This window comes from Alligator mississippiensis, chromosome 7 (genome assembly GCF_030867095.1).
Source record: "Alligator mississippiensis isolate rAllMis1 chromosome 7, rAllMis1, whole genome shotgun sequence".
Taxonomy (NCBI): domain Eukaryota; kingdom Metazoa; phylum Chordata; order Crocodylia; family Alligatoridae; genus Alligator; species Alligator mississippiensis.
Window position 1 is genome coordinate 56,232,543 of NC_081830.1, and position 17,228 is coordinate 56,249,770.

Below are 17,228 nucleotides of genomic sequence, written 5' to 3' on the forward strand. Positions count from 1 at the left end.
ATCATCAATGCAAGATCAGGATCCAATCCCAAAACACAGAAGTGCTGGGTTGTGTTGGTCATAGGTTTGTAGGAAAGTGGGGTTGGAAGGGACTTCAAAAGGTCATCTAATCCAGCCCCCTGCTCAAGGCAGGATCACTCGCGAATAAACCAGCCAAGTGTCTGTCTAACCTGTTTATGAAAGTTTCCAGGGATGGAGATACCACTGTTTCTCTAGGTAGCTTATTCCAATGCCTGACCACCCTCACAGTCAGAAAGTTCCCCCTAATCTCCAGTCTAAATTTCCCCTGTTGCAGCTTGAGACCTTTGCTCCTAGACCTGTCCCCTACAACCACAAAGAAAAGCCCATCTCTATAATTGTCCTTCAGGTATTTGAAGGCTGCTATGGAATCCTGCCTCAGCCTTCTCTTCTCCAGACTAAATAACTCTAGCTCTTTCAACCTTTCCTCATAAATCATGCTTCCCAGGCCTCTAATCAATTTTGTTACTCTCTCCTGGACTCTTTCCAATCCGTCCACATTTTTCTTGAAGCTAGGATGCAAAACTGGACACAGTACTCCAGGTGAGGCCTCACCAGTGCTGGATAAAGCAAAAGAATCACTTTCCTTGATTGCAAGTGACACTCCTGCTAATACAACCAAGGATGCCGTTGGCTTGTTTGCAACAAAAACACACTGGTGGCTTATATTCAGTTTATGGTCCACTGTAACCCTCAGGTCCTTCTCTATAGTACTGCAGTCTAGCCAGTCATTCCCCAAGTTGTATTTGTACATGCAGGTATTCCATCCCAAGTGCATGACTTTGCACTTGTCCTTGTTGAATTTTACCTCATTGATTGCGGACCATTTCTCCAGTCTACTAGCCATACCCTATAGAGGGTCCACAATTCCACCCAGCTTGGTATCATTTGCCAATTTGCATGAACTCAATCCCATCATCCAAATCACTAACGAAAATGTTTAACAATACCAGACCCATGACAGACCTCTGGGGAACCACACTTGATAGCTCCTCCCAACTAGACATTGAGCCATTGATGACCACTCTCTGAGTATGATGGTCCAACCAGTTATGTAGTCATGTTAAAATACTTTCTTCCAGTCTGTATTTCCTTAGCTTGTTAATGATAATGTCATTTGACAGTGTCAAAAGCCTTGCTAAAGTCAAAGTATACAAGGTCCATTGCTCTTCCCTCATCCACAGAGCCTGTCACTTTATCACAGAAGGAAATCAGATTGGTCAGGCATGACAAACTCCATGCTGGCCACTCCTGATCAATCTGTTCTCCTCTAATCACTTTGTAATGAATTCCTTGAGGACTTGCCCCATGATCTTTCCAGGTATAGAGGTTAGGCTGACTGATCTGTAGCTTTCTGGATCTTCCTTCTTCCCCTTCTTGAAGATGGGCACTGTATTTGCCTTTTTCCAATCATATAGGGCCTCACCCAACTGCCACAAGTTCTCAAAGAGGATAGTCAATGGCTCTGAAATTACCTCAGCCAATTCCTTGAGTACCCTGGGGTGCATCCTATCTAGTCCTGCTGACCTGAAGGCATGTCACTTTTCTAAGCAATCCCTAACCTACTCTGTCATTACTCTAGGCTGTTTGTCTTCTTCCCCAACTCTACTGCCAACTACACTCATCATCTAGTAGCTGCCCCTATTTGTGAAAAGTAAAAAAGACATTACATATTTCAGCTGTGCCTGCATTATCTGTGACCAGATTACCTTCCACTTTCTATAAGGGACCTATGGAATTTCTAGTCTTGCTCCTACTTTTGACATGGATGTAGAATTCATTTTTATTGCCTTTATACCCGTTGTCAGCTGCATCTCAAATTGTGCATTGCCTTCCTAATTTTCTCTCTGCATGCCTGTGCAATACTCTTATACTCTTTTCTAGTACTATAACCAAGTTTCCAGTTTTTATAGGATTCCTTTTTGAGTTTCAACTCCTTAAAGAGATGGTTACCTAGCCAAGCTGGTCTCCTGTTTCACTTCCTATTCTTCTGTCGCATAGCGATAGCTTGCTCATGTGGCCTCAAGAGAGCCTCCTTAAAGTACAGCCAGCTCTCCTGGACTACTTTTGCACTCAGAGTTGCCTCCCAAGAAATCATGACCACCAAACATCTGATTTTGTTACAGCTTGCTTTTCTAAAGTCCTATCTTTATTCTGGTGCTCTGCTCCCTTCCTCCCCTTATGATCTTGAGCTCTATTATTTTGTCATCACAGGACACATCAACATGAGAAACTAACTGCATGGTAGCTGAATATTACAGCACAGTAGTGTGTCACAGCACCAACAGTGCTAATATGCTGCTGCATAGTATTATTAAACTACTGCACAGTAGCATCACTAAAAAGGTGCTTGCCAGCATTACTGAGCAGTAACTCTGATTACTGTGCATTTATTTAGTACTTGATTATACAACTACTAAATAAATGCGCAATAACCACTGCGCATTAGTATCTCATGTAGATGCACCCACTGTCAGCCAAGTTACCTTCCACCTTCACATTCTCAACCAATTACTCCCTGTTTGTGAGCAGTAAGTTGAGAAGAGCTTCCCCGCCTTGTTGGCCTCGCCACCATCTGAATCAAAAAGTTATCCCCCACACACTCCACAACCTGTTTCCCTGCCAGCAGATGTCCTGATAATTAAAATCGCCCATAAGAACCAAGTCCTGTGATTTGGAAGCTTCTATCACTTGTTTCAGGAAGGCCTGGTCCACCTCCTCCTCTTGGTTTGGAGGCCTACAGCAGATGTGCACCATGACATCTACCCTATTGCTCCCCCACTCTGACCTTTACCCAGAGGCTTTCAATGGGCCTACCTTCCACTTTGTACCACATCCCTGAATACATGTACATCACCTTTTAAAGGGAGGGCAACACCTCCTTTTTTTCCCTTGTTTATTATTCCTGAACAAACTATACCCATCTATGACCATATTCCTTTCATGTAAAACATTCCACCACATCTCCATCATCCCAACTACATCATAATTCTGTAATTGTATTAGGACCTCCAATTCTTCCTGTTTGTTTCCCATACTTCTCACATTAAACATTTCAAATGTCTAATTGACCATCCTCTCCTCTCCTTGAGAACAATGTTGTGGTTTCCATTATTTCTTCCCCTTACTAAGTTTTAATCCAGGACTCCAGGCTATTTACTTACCTCTGGGCTTTTGTCTCCATCCCATGGTCAACCTAGTCTAAAACTCTCCTCACTGCGTTAGCAACCTTGTACATGAAGACACTCTTCCCTTTCTTCATCAGGTGGAACCCATCCATCTCTTCCCAGAAGTCCATCTTTCTGGAACACTGCCCCATGTTCAAAGAAGCCGAAGCCCTGCTAGCAACACTATCTACTAACCAGCCATGTAGAAGGCATCTGCCTCTTGCTGGGCCTTTACTCTTGACTAAGAGGCTCAACAAGAAACACCTGGGCCTCTGTCCCCTTCATGCTTGCACCCAGAGCCATATAGTCACTTTTAATCTGCTCAAGGTCGCCCCTGGCAGTATCATTACTATCTACATGGATAAGCAGCATGGCACAGTATTCAAAGGACCACATGGGTCTGGCCTTTCCATGACATCTTGGATGCAGACTCCTGGCAGGCAGCAGACCTTCCAAGTCAAAAGATGAAGCTGGCAGATGGATGCCTCTGTGCCCCACAGGAGGGAGTCACCAACCACCACCCATCACTTCTTGGTAGCAGTGGCCTCAATCCTCCTTCCCTGAGGGATGTATGGCTTGGCCTCCCCTGCCACTGGACTGGGCTCCTTGTCATCTTCATACCTGTTCTCCTGCTGGTACAATCTCTATATTTTCTAAGCCAATTATATGCCAGCTCTAGACTACTTATGCTTCATGTTACCACAAGTGGGACACCAAGCTTGTTAGAATATCCTCCATATGTCCACATAAAAGCAAATCAAGAATAGTTATCAAACACTAGCATCAATATATTTTTAATATTCTTGAAAAGAATCTTTAGGACCTGCAGTCCTTTGAAATTTCTCTCTTTAAATCATGTTCGTTAGATACATGGAAGAGAAATACGAAATAAACACCACCATCTTTCCAGGGGTATGGTTTGTCAGGGCCTGGTATTTGCTCAAATAGAAGCAAAAGAAAGACAGGTAACAGAAATAAATGGGATTGATTAAATTAATAAATTAGAAGTGTTCTCCTGTCTCAGCTAGAAAGTAATTGTATGGACTATCACCCTCAAAGTTAAGCACTTCAACAATCCAATCCAGAATCTGTTTAGACTTGTCTTTGCTCCAGGCCAATGACATACTTGTATTCCTCATTTTAAACAGTAGAGAAAGTGCCGAACTCTTTATACAAAAAAATGTATCAAAATTCCTGAATTATTCAAGGTGGTGCTGAATCCACATACAGAAACTTTCTACACCAGGGCTGTCCAACTCACAGTCCATGAGGGATTAATTTGCATCCTGTGGGCTCCTGCTCAGCCGCCATTCCCCTAGGATCTCTGGATTCTCCCTCCCTCCTGTGTCTTCCACTTCTAGCCCCAGATCAGAAGCTGGACAGCCCTGTTTTAGAACACATTCACAGAGACCTATGAAATTAATAAATGTCTGTTGAGAACTAATCATGTTATGTTGCATCTCATAAATTTTGGGAAAATTAAATAAAAATTAACAAACTGGTTTGCTTTACAATCAATTCAAGACTTGGAATGCATTAAAATGCCATTCTTCTTCTTTCCTAATGGCTGTCAGTTTCTGCAGCATTTAAATTTCCGTTTAATAAAACAGACCAAACATCCACCCCTTCTGTTGCAGAGAGAATCTTTTCACTGATCTTGTCACTTGCTCAACACAAACTGAAGACAGCCTGAAACAATAGCTGTAAAATTGAGATTTGGCTGCCATTATTCATCTTGACTGAAGTCAATTTTAAAACCTAATTATGATACTATTAATCTTCAAAACGTAAGAGCATTATGAGCCAAATCCATAAAGTGACTTCTGTGCCTAAAGCGAGACTTAAATGAAATTTAGGTATCTAAGTTTTCGCTTGTGAAGTCCCCAAGTATCTAAAATTGTGTTTATGCCCAGAAGTTTGTGTCTTGGCAGTGACAAGCAACTTAGTACCTATCTATTTCCTGTCTAACCCCTGTCAAGCTTCACAAACTACGTGTCCTCCTATCCATATCCTTCAAGGAGCCCAATCCAGTATATGTTTGGCTTCCACAGACAGAATCTGGCCCTATTCAAGGTGCAATAGCAGATGCTACTGCACCAGTCCAAAAATCTAGGCAGTAGCACTCCCCTTTTGTAGACTAGCTCAGCGGTTCTCAGTCTTTCAGGACTCAAGATACCCATCATGCAACTCAAAGCAGCCCTTGGAAAATTCAGGCTCTTAGTTTCACTCACTTCTTGACTATAGAAAAATAACAGAGCAAATTTTTCTGTTGCAAAGAACTCTGAAAGACCACAGCAAGGAAGAATGTTTTTAATATTAAGGACTCTTATTTAAAATTTCTGGGTTTATTTTGTGAATCATGTTTGCCACAGGGTACCATGGTACCCTGGTTGAGAATCAGCGTGCTAGTCTAAGAGTTAAAACAGTCCGCATGATGTGGGAGACCTACATTTAATTCTCTCACTGTCTGAGGTGATTCAAACTCACATCTTCCTGGAGATGTCCTAACCACCAAGATACAGATTATTCCAAAATAGGGACAAGGTACTCTTAACTCCTCCTGTTGAAGTGCTTAACCTTGTTTGGAATAATTAAAAATTCACTCACACAGATGGAAGAAATGAGAGAGACTCTCTTTAACCTCTTGGTTAATGCACTCACTTACGACAGGGTAGGCCTGTGCGAAGCAGCTAGTATTTGCTTTGGATTCAGCTGATTCGGGAGACAGTGATTCAATTCAGTGATTCGAATCACTATCCTGAATCAATTCGGCCATATCTGATTCGGAGATTCAGCCACAGCCAAATTGGCCAAATCTCCAAATCGGACAGGCCCCATCCCCTACCTGCCCCAGCCTCCTGCTCTTTAAAAAAAAAAAAAAAAAAAAGCCTGGCATTCACTGGCTGCTGCCAGATGGGGAGTGGAGGGGTGGGGGTGGTGATCCCTACTGCCCCCCACTGCCCTGCGCTGTGTGAGGGGCTGTGTCACAAGCCCCCATCCCCTGCCTGTTCCCCCAGCCCCAGCTCCTGACTCTTTTAAAAAAAAAAAAAAAAAAAAAAGCCCCCACTCACCGGTTGCTGCCAGGCGGGGGTGCGATCCTTGCTGCGCTTTGCTGCCCCACGGTGCATGGCAGGCTCTGCCACAAGCCCCCCAACCCCCGCCCACTCTCCCATTCCTGTTAATGGCTGCCCTGCCCTGCCCAGCCCCAGGTCGTGGCTCTTTAAAAAAAAACCAAAAACCATGACTCACTGGCTCCTGCCAGGCGGGGGGCTATCCCTTCTGTCCCCCACTGACCCAGGCTGCATGGGGGGGCTCTGCCACAAGCCCTGACAGCTGCTGCAGCAGCCTGTGAGGGTAGAAGGGTTTCTTTTTGTTTCTGTTTTAAACAACCGGGAGAGGGGCCGGGCAGGGCAACCATGGGGGGGGGGGGGGGGCAGGCTGGGAGAGCGGAACAGGGATGGAGGCTTGTGGCAGAGCCTGCCACACAGCGTGGGGCGGTGGGGGGTTAGTGGGGATCACCCCCACCTGCCTGACAGCAGCTGGTGAGTGGGGGCTTTAAGAAAAAAAAAAAAAAAAAGCTGGGGCCAGGCAGGGCATCCATTGACGGGGCTGAGAGAGTGGGCGGGGGTCGGGGGTGCTCAGGGAGGCTGGGGGAGCAGGCAGGGGATGGGGCCTGGTGGGGTTCCCCCCATGGTCCCCTCTCACTTCCTTCAGCCCCCCCTCCCCTGCCCCCTACTTACTGGCACAGAGTCCGGGTCCAGCTTCCCCCGGCAGTGGGTGGGGACTGCCCAAATCTCTGAAGCTCTCTGAAACTTTTCCAAATCTATTTAGAGAGCTTCAAATCAATTCAGACCTTTTTGCTGGTCCTCTAATTCAATTCAGCCACCAAATCGGGCCTAATCTCCTCTGAATCGAATCAGCACCCGAAGCTTTGCACAGCTCTGGTATTTTTAACCACCAAACTATAGAGTCATGTCACATTTGTCCGTCTCAATTTCTCTGGCCCAGTGAATCTCTTAAGTATTCCCTGTGACACAGAACAGCTTTCATGGGAAGGAAGGAGCACATTGAAAACTGTTGCAGCTTTGTGGCTAGGATACTCTCCTGAAAAGTGGAAGATGTAGGTTTGGATTCCCTCAGGCAGAGGAGGGATCTGATCCCAACTCTCCCATATTTTGCACCTGTATAAAAAGGGTAGTGATGGTAGTGATATGACCACCACAGAAAAAGGTAACTGCCACTCTATTTTGCAAAGTCCAGTGTAGGTGTGCTCCGAGAATGCCTTGCAGACTGAATTCCTCAGGGGAGACAAGTAGAGGAATGCCTAGTTGTGGTAGTGTGCTGCCACAGCAGCTTGGGCGGGGAAAGATTTTATGTTGCCAACACAGCCACAGAGCAAGGGGTGGCACATGCCCACCCCAAGGCCCCCTGTGGGTACTGTGCACCACCAGCACAACCTGTGTGATGGGGGCTTGCAAGGACCTACCCCTGCAGTATGTGGCCATGAGACGTATGACCTAGGGGCTCCATGCTGATGCCATGTCTGACCCCCGGCTGTACTGTTTGACAGCTCTGTGCAAACCAATTATTTATCTGCCATTGCAGTGACAGGCTTCAGCAGTACCTTGTATTTTACCACTGGCATGTTGTAGGGTGTTCTTGGTTTTGCAAGACCCTGAGGTTGGGAAGACACAAGGGTAGGATAAGGGCAGATTTGGGCAACCTTTACCTGATTCAATGCACATACCAGTACACACAAATCTTTTCTGGGGGTAAATCAGGGTTTTATAATAAAGAAGATTTGTCTGTAGGATTTGGCTGCTTCAGTTGTCAAAGGTGGAGGGTGCACAGGGAACAAGGCAGGAGACTTCAGGAAGAGAAAGGACTTCTTTATGGCTCAGATATTTAAATACTGCCTTATCAAGCTGAATTCTATCTCTGCTTGTACCAGTGTGCTCCCATCTGATAGTTAGCATATTACAAAAACAAAATTTTTCACAGCTAGTCACTATTTCTCTCATTTTCCAAGTGAATTACTGCAGTTTGAACTATAATGAAGTCAAAAGGAGCTATGTTTGAACATACTAAATATTATATAATGACAAGTATGCTAAAAAATATTGTTCTACAGCATCTCAGATTATGATCAGAAGTATTTAGTAACGTAGGTGCTAGATATTTCAGTTCCCTTCTGTTAAAAAGCAATAATACTCTCCTCATATAACAGGGGCATAAAGAAAAAAAATCAATGTTTGTGAAGCCTTCTGATATTATCATGATCAGCACTAAGGAAAAATCCACAAGGATCTGAAAAGTAGATAGTAAATAAAGCAAAAGGACAGCCTTTCAATAGTAATGATCAATAAAACTACAGGAGAGGTCTTCATTAAATGTACACAGCTTGTCCTATGCGTTGATTAAAAACACAGGAGCCAGGTAAGGGAAAAGAACCATCTACATAAGGCAAGGGTTTTCAACCTTTTTTTAACAAGTATACCCCTTCTGTCTCAAAGTTTCAGCTCATGTACCCCTTTATATTTTTCTTGTTTTTAATGTGCTACCCATGCCCCCGTGGCAGGAGCACACAGAGCCTCCTCAGCATGAGGTGATCACATAGGCCCTTCATGGCATGAGGGAAACCAGCCACAGCCGTAGCTTGCTGGGGTAATAATGCTGCCGGCTGAATGTGTTAAACAGGGCTGAATCGTGCTGTGTCATGCCTGTCAGGGGCACAGGTGGAAGAACGCCAGAGCTAACAGGACTTAGTCCCCCCTTAGTACAGGCAGCCCAGGCAGAGGCTCCAGGCAGCTGGGGGAGGGAAGGGGCATGGGGGTGGGGGGCAGATCCAGGCCCCTGCTGGGGGGGGGGCCGGAAAGGCCATGGACCAGGTTATGGAATGCTTGGAGCCCAGGTGGCTCATCCGGGGTGGGGGGAAGTGGGGGCCTCCTACCACTATGTGCAACACTGGAGGAGTAGGCACAAGGGGCACCTGTCCCCTGGATGTGTGTGCAGGGTGGAGGCAGCTGCCACTGCAGGGAGTGCTCCGCACCCCGCTGCCAGTGCCCCAGAGCAGCACAATGCCATGTGCCCCCTGCACGCTGATTGCATTGCCTGTCCGGTAGTGGGAGGCACATGGCATCATGTGGCTGCCAGGGCACCAGCAGCTGGGTGCAGAGCGCAGCCCACAGCAAAAGCTGCCTCTGCCCTGCACACAGATCCAGGGGGCACATGCCCCCTTGTGCCTGCCCTGGGGTTTTTCATATGGTGCTGGGAACCCCCTGGCACCCCTGGATGACCCGCCCTGGCCCTGGGGCCCCGTTCACCCCAGCCCCTGCCCCACTCCCTCCCTCATTGCAAGGGCCTGGATCTGCCCCCCTACCCCTTCCCAACGACAGACCTACCTGCTGGGGGAGGGGGTGTGTGTATGTGCTCAGCCCCACCCTAATCCTATTTTCTTCCTCCGCCTACGGTCAGGCCAATGCACCGCACCACCGTTGCCACCCCGCTTGGCCCTGTGCCATACCCCATGCTACTTTCCCACAGCTGGCCACGTGTGTGGCTTAGCAGGCTACTGTTGGGTCTCTCATGCCTAGCCAATTACGCAGTCAGGGGCAGGTAAAGAACATGCTACATCCCCCTCCCTGCCACTCAGACCCTCATGGCTCTGCAGGAAGGGGGTGGCCATGGTGCCTCCTCTCCCTTGGCTATTGGCTGAGGGCAGCAGCCTAACAGCAAATGAGGAGAGCGAGCTGAGATGGGGCAAGGGGAGGGGAGGGGCCATGTGGGACTGGCAGTGCCTGATGCGCCCCTCCCCCAGGTAAGAGGCAAAGCATGGGTATGTGCCAGAGGAGTTGCCATTACCGCACACTAGGGCGCACACAGTCCCCACACGCCTGCCCACCTGTGCAGACGTGGCTCCCAACAGCATGAAGCAGCCTGCATACCCCCTATGACTTTTTAAAACATGCATAGGGGTACGTTTACTCCTGGTTGATAACCAGACATAAGGAATAAACCTAATGCAGATAAATACTGTTGCTCTGCAGTCTCTGTAGTTGATTTCTGAACTTTCAAGTACTATGCCTCATCTCTTCACCCAGAAAACAAAAGTTGTTTTTTTTTTTTAACACTATTTCTATTACTATTCATAAAAATAGTATCTCCATAGCCCTGAATTTTGGAACACACTTATCAGAGACATCATCCTAAACCAATTTTAACTGTGGTAAATGTGCTATTTGAACTCTCTGGGTGCATCCAGATGAGCATGCAGGTGTGGTTTGTGATGCTATAAATTCTTCTGAATTTTTACATGTTCTGTAGTAAAATGTTTTTATTCCACAATTAATTTTATATACTTATAGCTTCATATAGCTATTGATATTCTGAAGCCTATACCATTCTTACTACACAAGAAAAAGCCACAGAGGAACAAGGTAAACCCCTAAGTTTTTACTAACAATTTTCTCCAATTCAATATGCTGGGAATGGTGGGGTTTACCCTGCATAGTACATGTAGGAGACTTTCCCATAAAACCTCAACTTTTAGGACAGCTCCACAGGAGCTTTGGGCAGGTTGCTTTGTTCCCTCATAGTAAACAGCGGCCTTATTCTCAGAGAGGCCAGTGCTTAGTTGCAGCCTGCTACTTCCCATATCAGGCAATACACAAGCTAGTTATTGAGTAATGCCCTGAGGACTCTTCACCCTAAAGAAAATTGCCTGCAGTTCTTGCCTTTTTGGATGACATGACATGTGAGCAACTGACAAATGCTGAAGCTATATTAAGTTAGATGGCAAGTTGATAACATGCACCATTGAGGTCAGGCACCACCTCTTCTTTGGCATGTAGAGACATGATAATTTTGTTTTCAATAAAAGCATGAAAATGTAGGTAATACATATTAGTCTATAATCACTTTGAAGATGGTTTAATCAGAAACTGTCAAGTGCAGAAATGCATGGAAGCTTAGACTCCAAGTGATCATTTGCGTATTTTACAACAGATTTGAAGCAACACATTTGACTAGACTACAGAGGACTTCTCCAAATTTAGCTGAAGATTAGAAGGCATTTAAAGTACAAAGTCAATGAAAGCTTTGCTACCGACTTCAGTGCACTCAGGATTTCACGCCTTATCTATTAGATTTGTTAGGACAGTTGCTGGACAGCAAGAGTTTTATTTTGAATTAAACATCCAAAAACGTTTGGAAGAGTTATACAAAATTATCCAAATTTAAAATTCAAAGTTACTAACCTTAAAAAAAAAAATTCAGTTTTTTTATTGTATTACACACACACACACAGCAGTAGCAAGTGGATCCATATGTTCTTCTTTGTTATACTAACAAGCCCCAAAATGACCCCCTCTTCACAAAATAATATAGATATGAGAATTTTATTTAATTTATCTCCAACGAAGCAGAGTTAGGTTGTTCAATACTTGGAAAAACTGGAGAAGCAACAGGAAGCTGACAATCCATAGGTGGCACTCCATTTTCCATCTTGGCACAGGTTGCAGTTCAGTGGCAAGTGAAAAAGTATCAAGCATTTGGAAAGAAAAGGATTTGTTTTTCGGTTTCTTTATATTTATCAATAATTTGAGGAGTTTAATCAAGAAAAAGTTCCTTTGAATATTGAGTAATATTTTGATTTTTATAAACAATAGTGTTAACATCTGAAAAAAATCCTACTTTGGAGTTCTGAAATGAATTAAACATGAAAATCCATAATAGAGCCAAAATATAAAATTAAAATAAAACCTTGAGAAGAATTCTGATAAAACATAGTTTGATTCATATTGCCAGATGCCAAAAATCAGTGAATGCATATTCTCAGCTAACAATAACAGAAGTACATCAATGGGAGATTATACCCACAATGTATTTTATTTGGGCTGACCCCAGCCCACAACACCCACACGCAATTATTTGGGCCTGAGGAACACTTAGGGAGTTTTAGCAAGCTGTTACAGGCCAAGTCAGCTCCTCTCCAGCAACAGCTCCCCAAAACCCCCCAAGTGCTTCCGCCCCAGGGGCCCAGCTCTGCACTGGCAATGCCCAGTGATCCTGGATCTCCATGAAGACTAGTCCAGGACCTGTGCAAGCAGGGAACACTCAGATGGGCACAGGATGTGGCCATGGGCAGGTGGGGTGTGGCATCCGGGAGTGGGATAGACAGGTTGGGCCAGGGCTGGGGCCAGGATCACAGCACGGAATTGGGGAATGGTGACCGTATGGAGCCACGATCCGCTCCCCACACATCCCTGCAATGGATGCCGGTTCCACAGGCAGGGCTGTGCTGGCAGCAGATTGCAGCTGTGCCCTGGGCCCCCAGTCCTGTGTTATCATTGCTTCCAGGCCTGATCCTGCTTACTCATCCCACTCCCTCACCCGCCTATGGCCCCATTTCATCCACTCAGACAAGTGTGCCTTGTCCATGCAAGTCCCAGGTCAGCCTCCATGGAAACCCAGCCCAGCCACTCCATCAGGCAACCCTGGCAGTGGATGGGGGACAGATGAGCTAGGGTGTCAGCAGCAGACAGACGAAGCCACTGCTGCTTGGGCTGCAGGGAAGCGGAGTCTGGCAGCTGTGCCACCCCATACCCGCTACACACTTGGGGGCAGAGGAACCGGCCACTTATGCCACAGCCCCCTCCCCCTAGGCCAGGCGAGACCAAGGGATTTGCCATGGATCAGATGGCACCACTTGGCAGGTCTGATCCAGCCCTCGGGTCATATTTTTCCCACCTATGGTTTACATGCATACAATTGAACTGGTAACAGGGAACAGGTTCATAGTAATACTTGATTTTCCAGGAATATTTTTATACTTTTCCACACATCTTTAACTGGTTTAACAGGCTTTTATGTCTGTCCCCTTCAGGTCTAAACTGCATTTAAACTGCTCTAAACCCTGCGAATCTCCTTAACCTTATAACAATACCCATAGAGCCCACAAGAATTGGGGCCACATAGTGGTAGAAACTGTATCAGCACAGTGAGGGACAATTCTTGTTCCAATAGACCTGTGAGCTGAATCAGGGCTGCCAGCTTTTGGTCAGGGACCCCTAGCCACAAGATGCATGGGCCACATGCTGTGCAGGCCACACAGCACACTACCCTGCCCTGCATGCCAGCAGCCCCCCTCACCTATGCTGTATTGGTAGTCTCCATACTGCTACACCCCACTGTGTACTACCCACAGACCATGCCTGACACGTGCCCTTCCCCCTTGAAGCATCACATGGCAGGTGTCACTTCCCCCTCATTGCATGGGAGTCCTGCACCTGTCCCAACCATCTAGGCATGAATTTCCTTTGCCCCACAGACCATGCTGCTCTGCCCCCAGGGGCACTGCCCAGAAATAGAAAGGAACAAGGGCCTGGTGACTAGTAGCAGCAGCAGCAGCTGGAGCAATGAGAGGCTTAGACTGGGATTCTGGTGACCAGATGCAGCCCACGGACAACCACCTGAATAAGCCCGAGTTAAATAACCAAAGCAAAGAAATTATTACAGTTTTTTCAGATGGAGAATGGAGGGAGACACCATAATACATAATCAGTCTGTGGAATACATTCCTCAAAAGATTCATGGCTGGTGTAGACATTTGTAGGAATAATGTTAACTACAGTAAGTCTGGAACTCTTGTTACGTTTTTGGGTATAAAATTTCATGCTTCAAGGTTTAAGTCAGTAATATGCAGGGGGCAGGTGCTCTTACCGCACGCAGTCAAATTGTTTTATACACTATTGGAAGGCACTTGCATACTACAGCAGTGGTACTCAATGCTCTCGTCCAACAGGCTGGATGGGCAGGACCCAGTCTCTTTACAGGCCAGATCCAGCTGGTGGGCACATCAGGGACCCATCCAGCCATGTGGATGGGGTGGCAGGGGGTAGCCCAGACCTGGTCCAGCCACACAAGGGAAGGGGGCTTAGTCTGGTTCTAACCCTGAGGGCAGTGGGGGGCATAGCCACAGCCCCAGTCAAACGCACAGATGGAAGGAGGCACGGCCCAGCCCTGATCCAGCACATGGGACTCTGGCTGCAGGGAGGGGTGACAATATTAAAACCATCGCTGCTTCTCTACCACCCAATTTCCTGTCTCTTTGGGAGCTCTGCGGGCCACATTCCAAGGCTCTGTGGGCCAGAAGTTTGATTATCCCTGTACTACAGCAATGAGGACAGTATAAGAATCTACATAAAACAGGACAAAATACAAGTTTTTCTGAAACAACTGATATTGATCATTGCTGTAGACAGAAAACTGGACTGGAGGGACCACAGATCTAATCCAGTATTAAAAGTCCTTTGACACAAAAAGTCAATCAATTTGTCCAAGCCCAGACAGGCAGCAGTTACAGAGTTGAGAAATGAAGCCAGATCATCTAAGTCCCAGTCCAGTAACTTAAACACACATCTATCCTCCCTCAGTGGCATGAGTCGTTAAGAGAGAGTCTGATCAAACTTTTTTTTGGTCCAGGAAGTCACTGAAACAGCCTGAGGGTTGTGTTAGAAAGTTAAGATACTCTATCTGTCCTACAAGCAGTGACATTTAATTTTCTAACAGCTTTTATTATAAACCTCAGTGACTTGCCATCTTAAAATCTTACCTGTAGAGCCACTGTTATGGGTCAATAGATATAGATGTACCTGATACTTTAAAGCTTCAATATTTCCAGTGAAAGTCTTAAAAAAAAAAAAAAAAAAAAAAAAACCTGAATCAACTATATAATGTAGGTTTATAAAAAAAAATTAAGGCAAGTTTTCAGTTGGTTTAATAATAAGAGAAAAAATAAACCTCCCAATCAATTTCAAAGTACTGTAGATAAACAAATTCAACTGCTCTTACCTTTTGTTGGACTCTGGTTCTGATCTATAAATCCCTTCAAGTCTCCATTTGTGGAAGCTACACCAACCTGAACAAAACATTTTAGAAGTCTTAAAATATAGTAATATGTATATGTATATTTGCCACTATACAATCAAGAGCACTTTTAAAGAAGTAAACTTGCATCCTCAAATGCTTACAAATCATTCTGATAAGCACTTCACTATTTTGCTTATCTGCTGATCCCTAAATAGTAATCCAAAATAAAATACAAAAAACATACAAAAAGCGTAAGATATTGTTTTAAGAATATGAAACTGCTGGTAGCATAAATTGGCCAGGGGAAGTGGGGCACTAGCCCTGGGTGCCAACTATTGGGATATCTTTGCCATAGCAGTACAGCCCTGTGCTGCCCCTGCCCCGCCATAGGAGCTAGGCAGGGCATCTGGCCTTGCACCCAATAACATATCTGGGGGCCAAAGGGTGAGCAGAATGGGGTACTTTCCACCCTAGGGAGTCTCTGCCACAGCAGGTGCATCTCTGTGCTCAGTAGCATATTTAGGGGACTGGGGAATAAACAGGGTACCAGGAACAGCTCACAGGAGACTCAGCTACAGGGCTGCTGCTGCCTGAGCCAACACTGCTAATCGCACCAGGGACAGCAGTAACAACAACAGCAGCAGCAGCAGCAACTGCCTTCACTGCAGAGAGCAACAGTTGGTAAGACAGCTTTCTCCCTCCCTTCCCTTCATGCCCCCACTCCCCAGTGGTCAGCATACCCCTCATTACCCAGATACTGAAGGAGCTTGTTACTCTTCTGGAAATATGCTTGCTGAAACTCTCACAAGAAGTATAGTGGAATGAAGCTCCAAAGCTAGAGTTCCCTTCAAGCTACTTAATATATTATTTTATTCAGCAGCTGGATGCATCACTTCATCCTCAGTCTGGGGTTTTACTTTCATTACTGTAGTGCCTAGAGCCTCGTGGACCAGGATCCTACTGTCCTATTCAAGGACAAAACAAAAAGATGGAGCATAATGAATCTGTTTCCAACTTTCACTTGCAATCATTTTGGTTTTTTTGTTTCTCAATTAAAATCTACTCCAATACATTTCAGAGCACTCCCAAGTGCTTTCAACTTGGAAAGAAATAATTGGAAAAGGGTATTTAGATTTTGATTCTCACAGTATTTCAATTTTTTTAAATTCTCAAACTTGGGAGGAGATAAGGTTTTAATTGAGAGCTGAGCCACGCACTTAATTTGAGTGGAATTAAAGTCATCTGGCCCCAGAAGACAGATATGGAGTATGGGGCCAGTCCATGGGCCAGTTTGGGCCCACAGACCAGCCCTGCACACCAGAAATAGTGCATGTCCTTGGCTGGTCCCATGAGCCACATGCAGCATGTGCCCTGGCTGCACCAGTTTAGGGAACACTACATGCAGTACACATGGTTGGTCTGTGGATCCAATCCAGACTGGCCCTGGATCCAAAATGCAGGGCTAGGCTAGTCTGGCATGGGCAATGAATGCAGCACATGCCCTAGACTAGGTCCCACACACTGCATGCAGCACGCATCAGACAGATTCCATGTACCACATGCACCATGGACTGGATCATAGGACTTTGCAGGCTGTATCTTTAATACCTCTGCTTTATTTGCAAAGGATTCCCTAAGACAGTCTGAGCTTACCCATGTCCAACTTGCACATGTATATAGGAGATGGCTTAACAGCTTCTAGATAAGGTATATTTGTAAATAAGATTCCCTCATCATGGGGGAAGAGAGGTTTAAGTTTTAAAAAGCAAGGATTTCTGCCCTGCCTTCTACTTTGGATGCAAATTCTTTTCCAAGGCAGCCTCATCTAATGGGTAAATACTGAATAAATCTCAAATTATCCATTTGTATATAATCTTAGTAACATACTTCGGGATTTTAGGGAAATGAAAAGAGCGTACTCCTTGCCCTCAGAACTTAATGTAAAATTTCTGAGAAGATACATAAAGGGCAAGGAAGGATATAGGTTTTATTTAAAAAGTAAGATCATGCAGATAGCCTGACTTTCTGGTGGTTCTTTAAGTTATATATGGAAACATATTACAGAGGACCCTATTCCCAGGGGCTTAAGAAAAAGCTGCTGTATGTAAAATATACAATCATTTGGGCCAATTTTTTCTGGGATTCTTTCTTCTTGCTAAAGCATTTCAATCACTT

The 17,228-nt window shown here is 45.4% G+C and overlaps 1 protein-coding gene across 7 annotated transcripts in view; it reads right to left on the reverse strand.

The window, feature by feature from the left end:
- TFDP2 (transcription factor Dp-2) overlaps window positions 1-17,228 on the reverse strand; it is a 135,955-nt gene that overhangs the window by 88,712 nt on the left and 30,015 nt on the right. For 4 of the 7 annotated variants that reach the window (XM_059730984.1, XM_059730983.1, XM_059730982.1 and 1 more), the window contains exon 3: window positions 15,036-15,102. The exons of 1 other annotated variant lie outside the window; for it this stretch is intronic. In XM_059730984.1, the coding sequence (XP_059586967.1) occupies window positions 15,036-15,102 (67 nt within the window). Of the gene's footprint in view, window positions 1-14,796; window positions 14,873-15,035; window positions 15,103-15,803; window positions 16,010-17,228 lie in introns of those variants that run through there. 2 more of the 7 variants (XM_059730985.1, XM_059730988.1) reach the window with 2 other exon arrangements.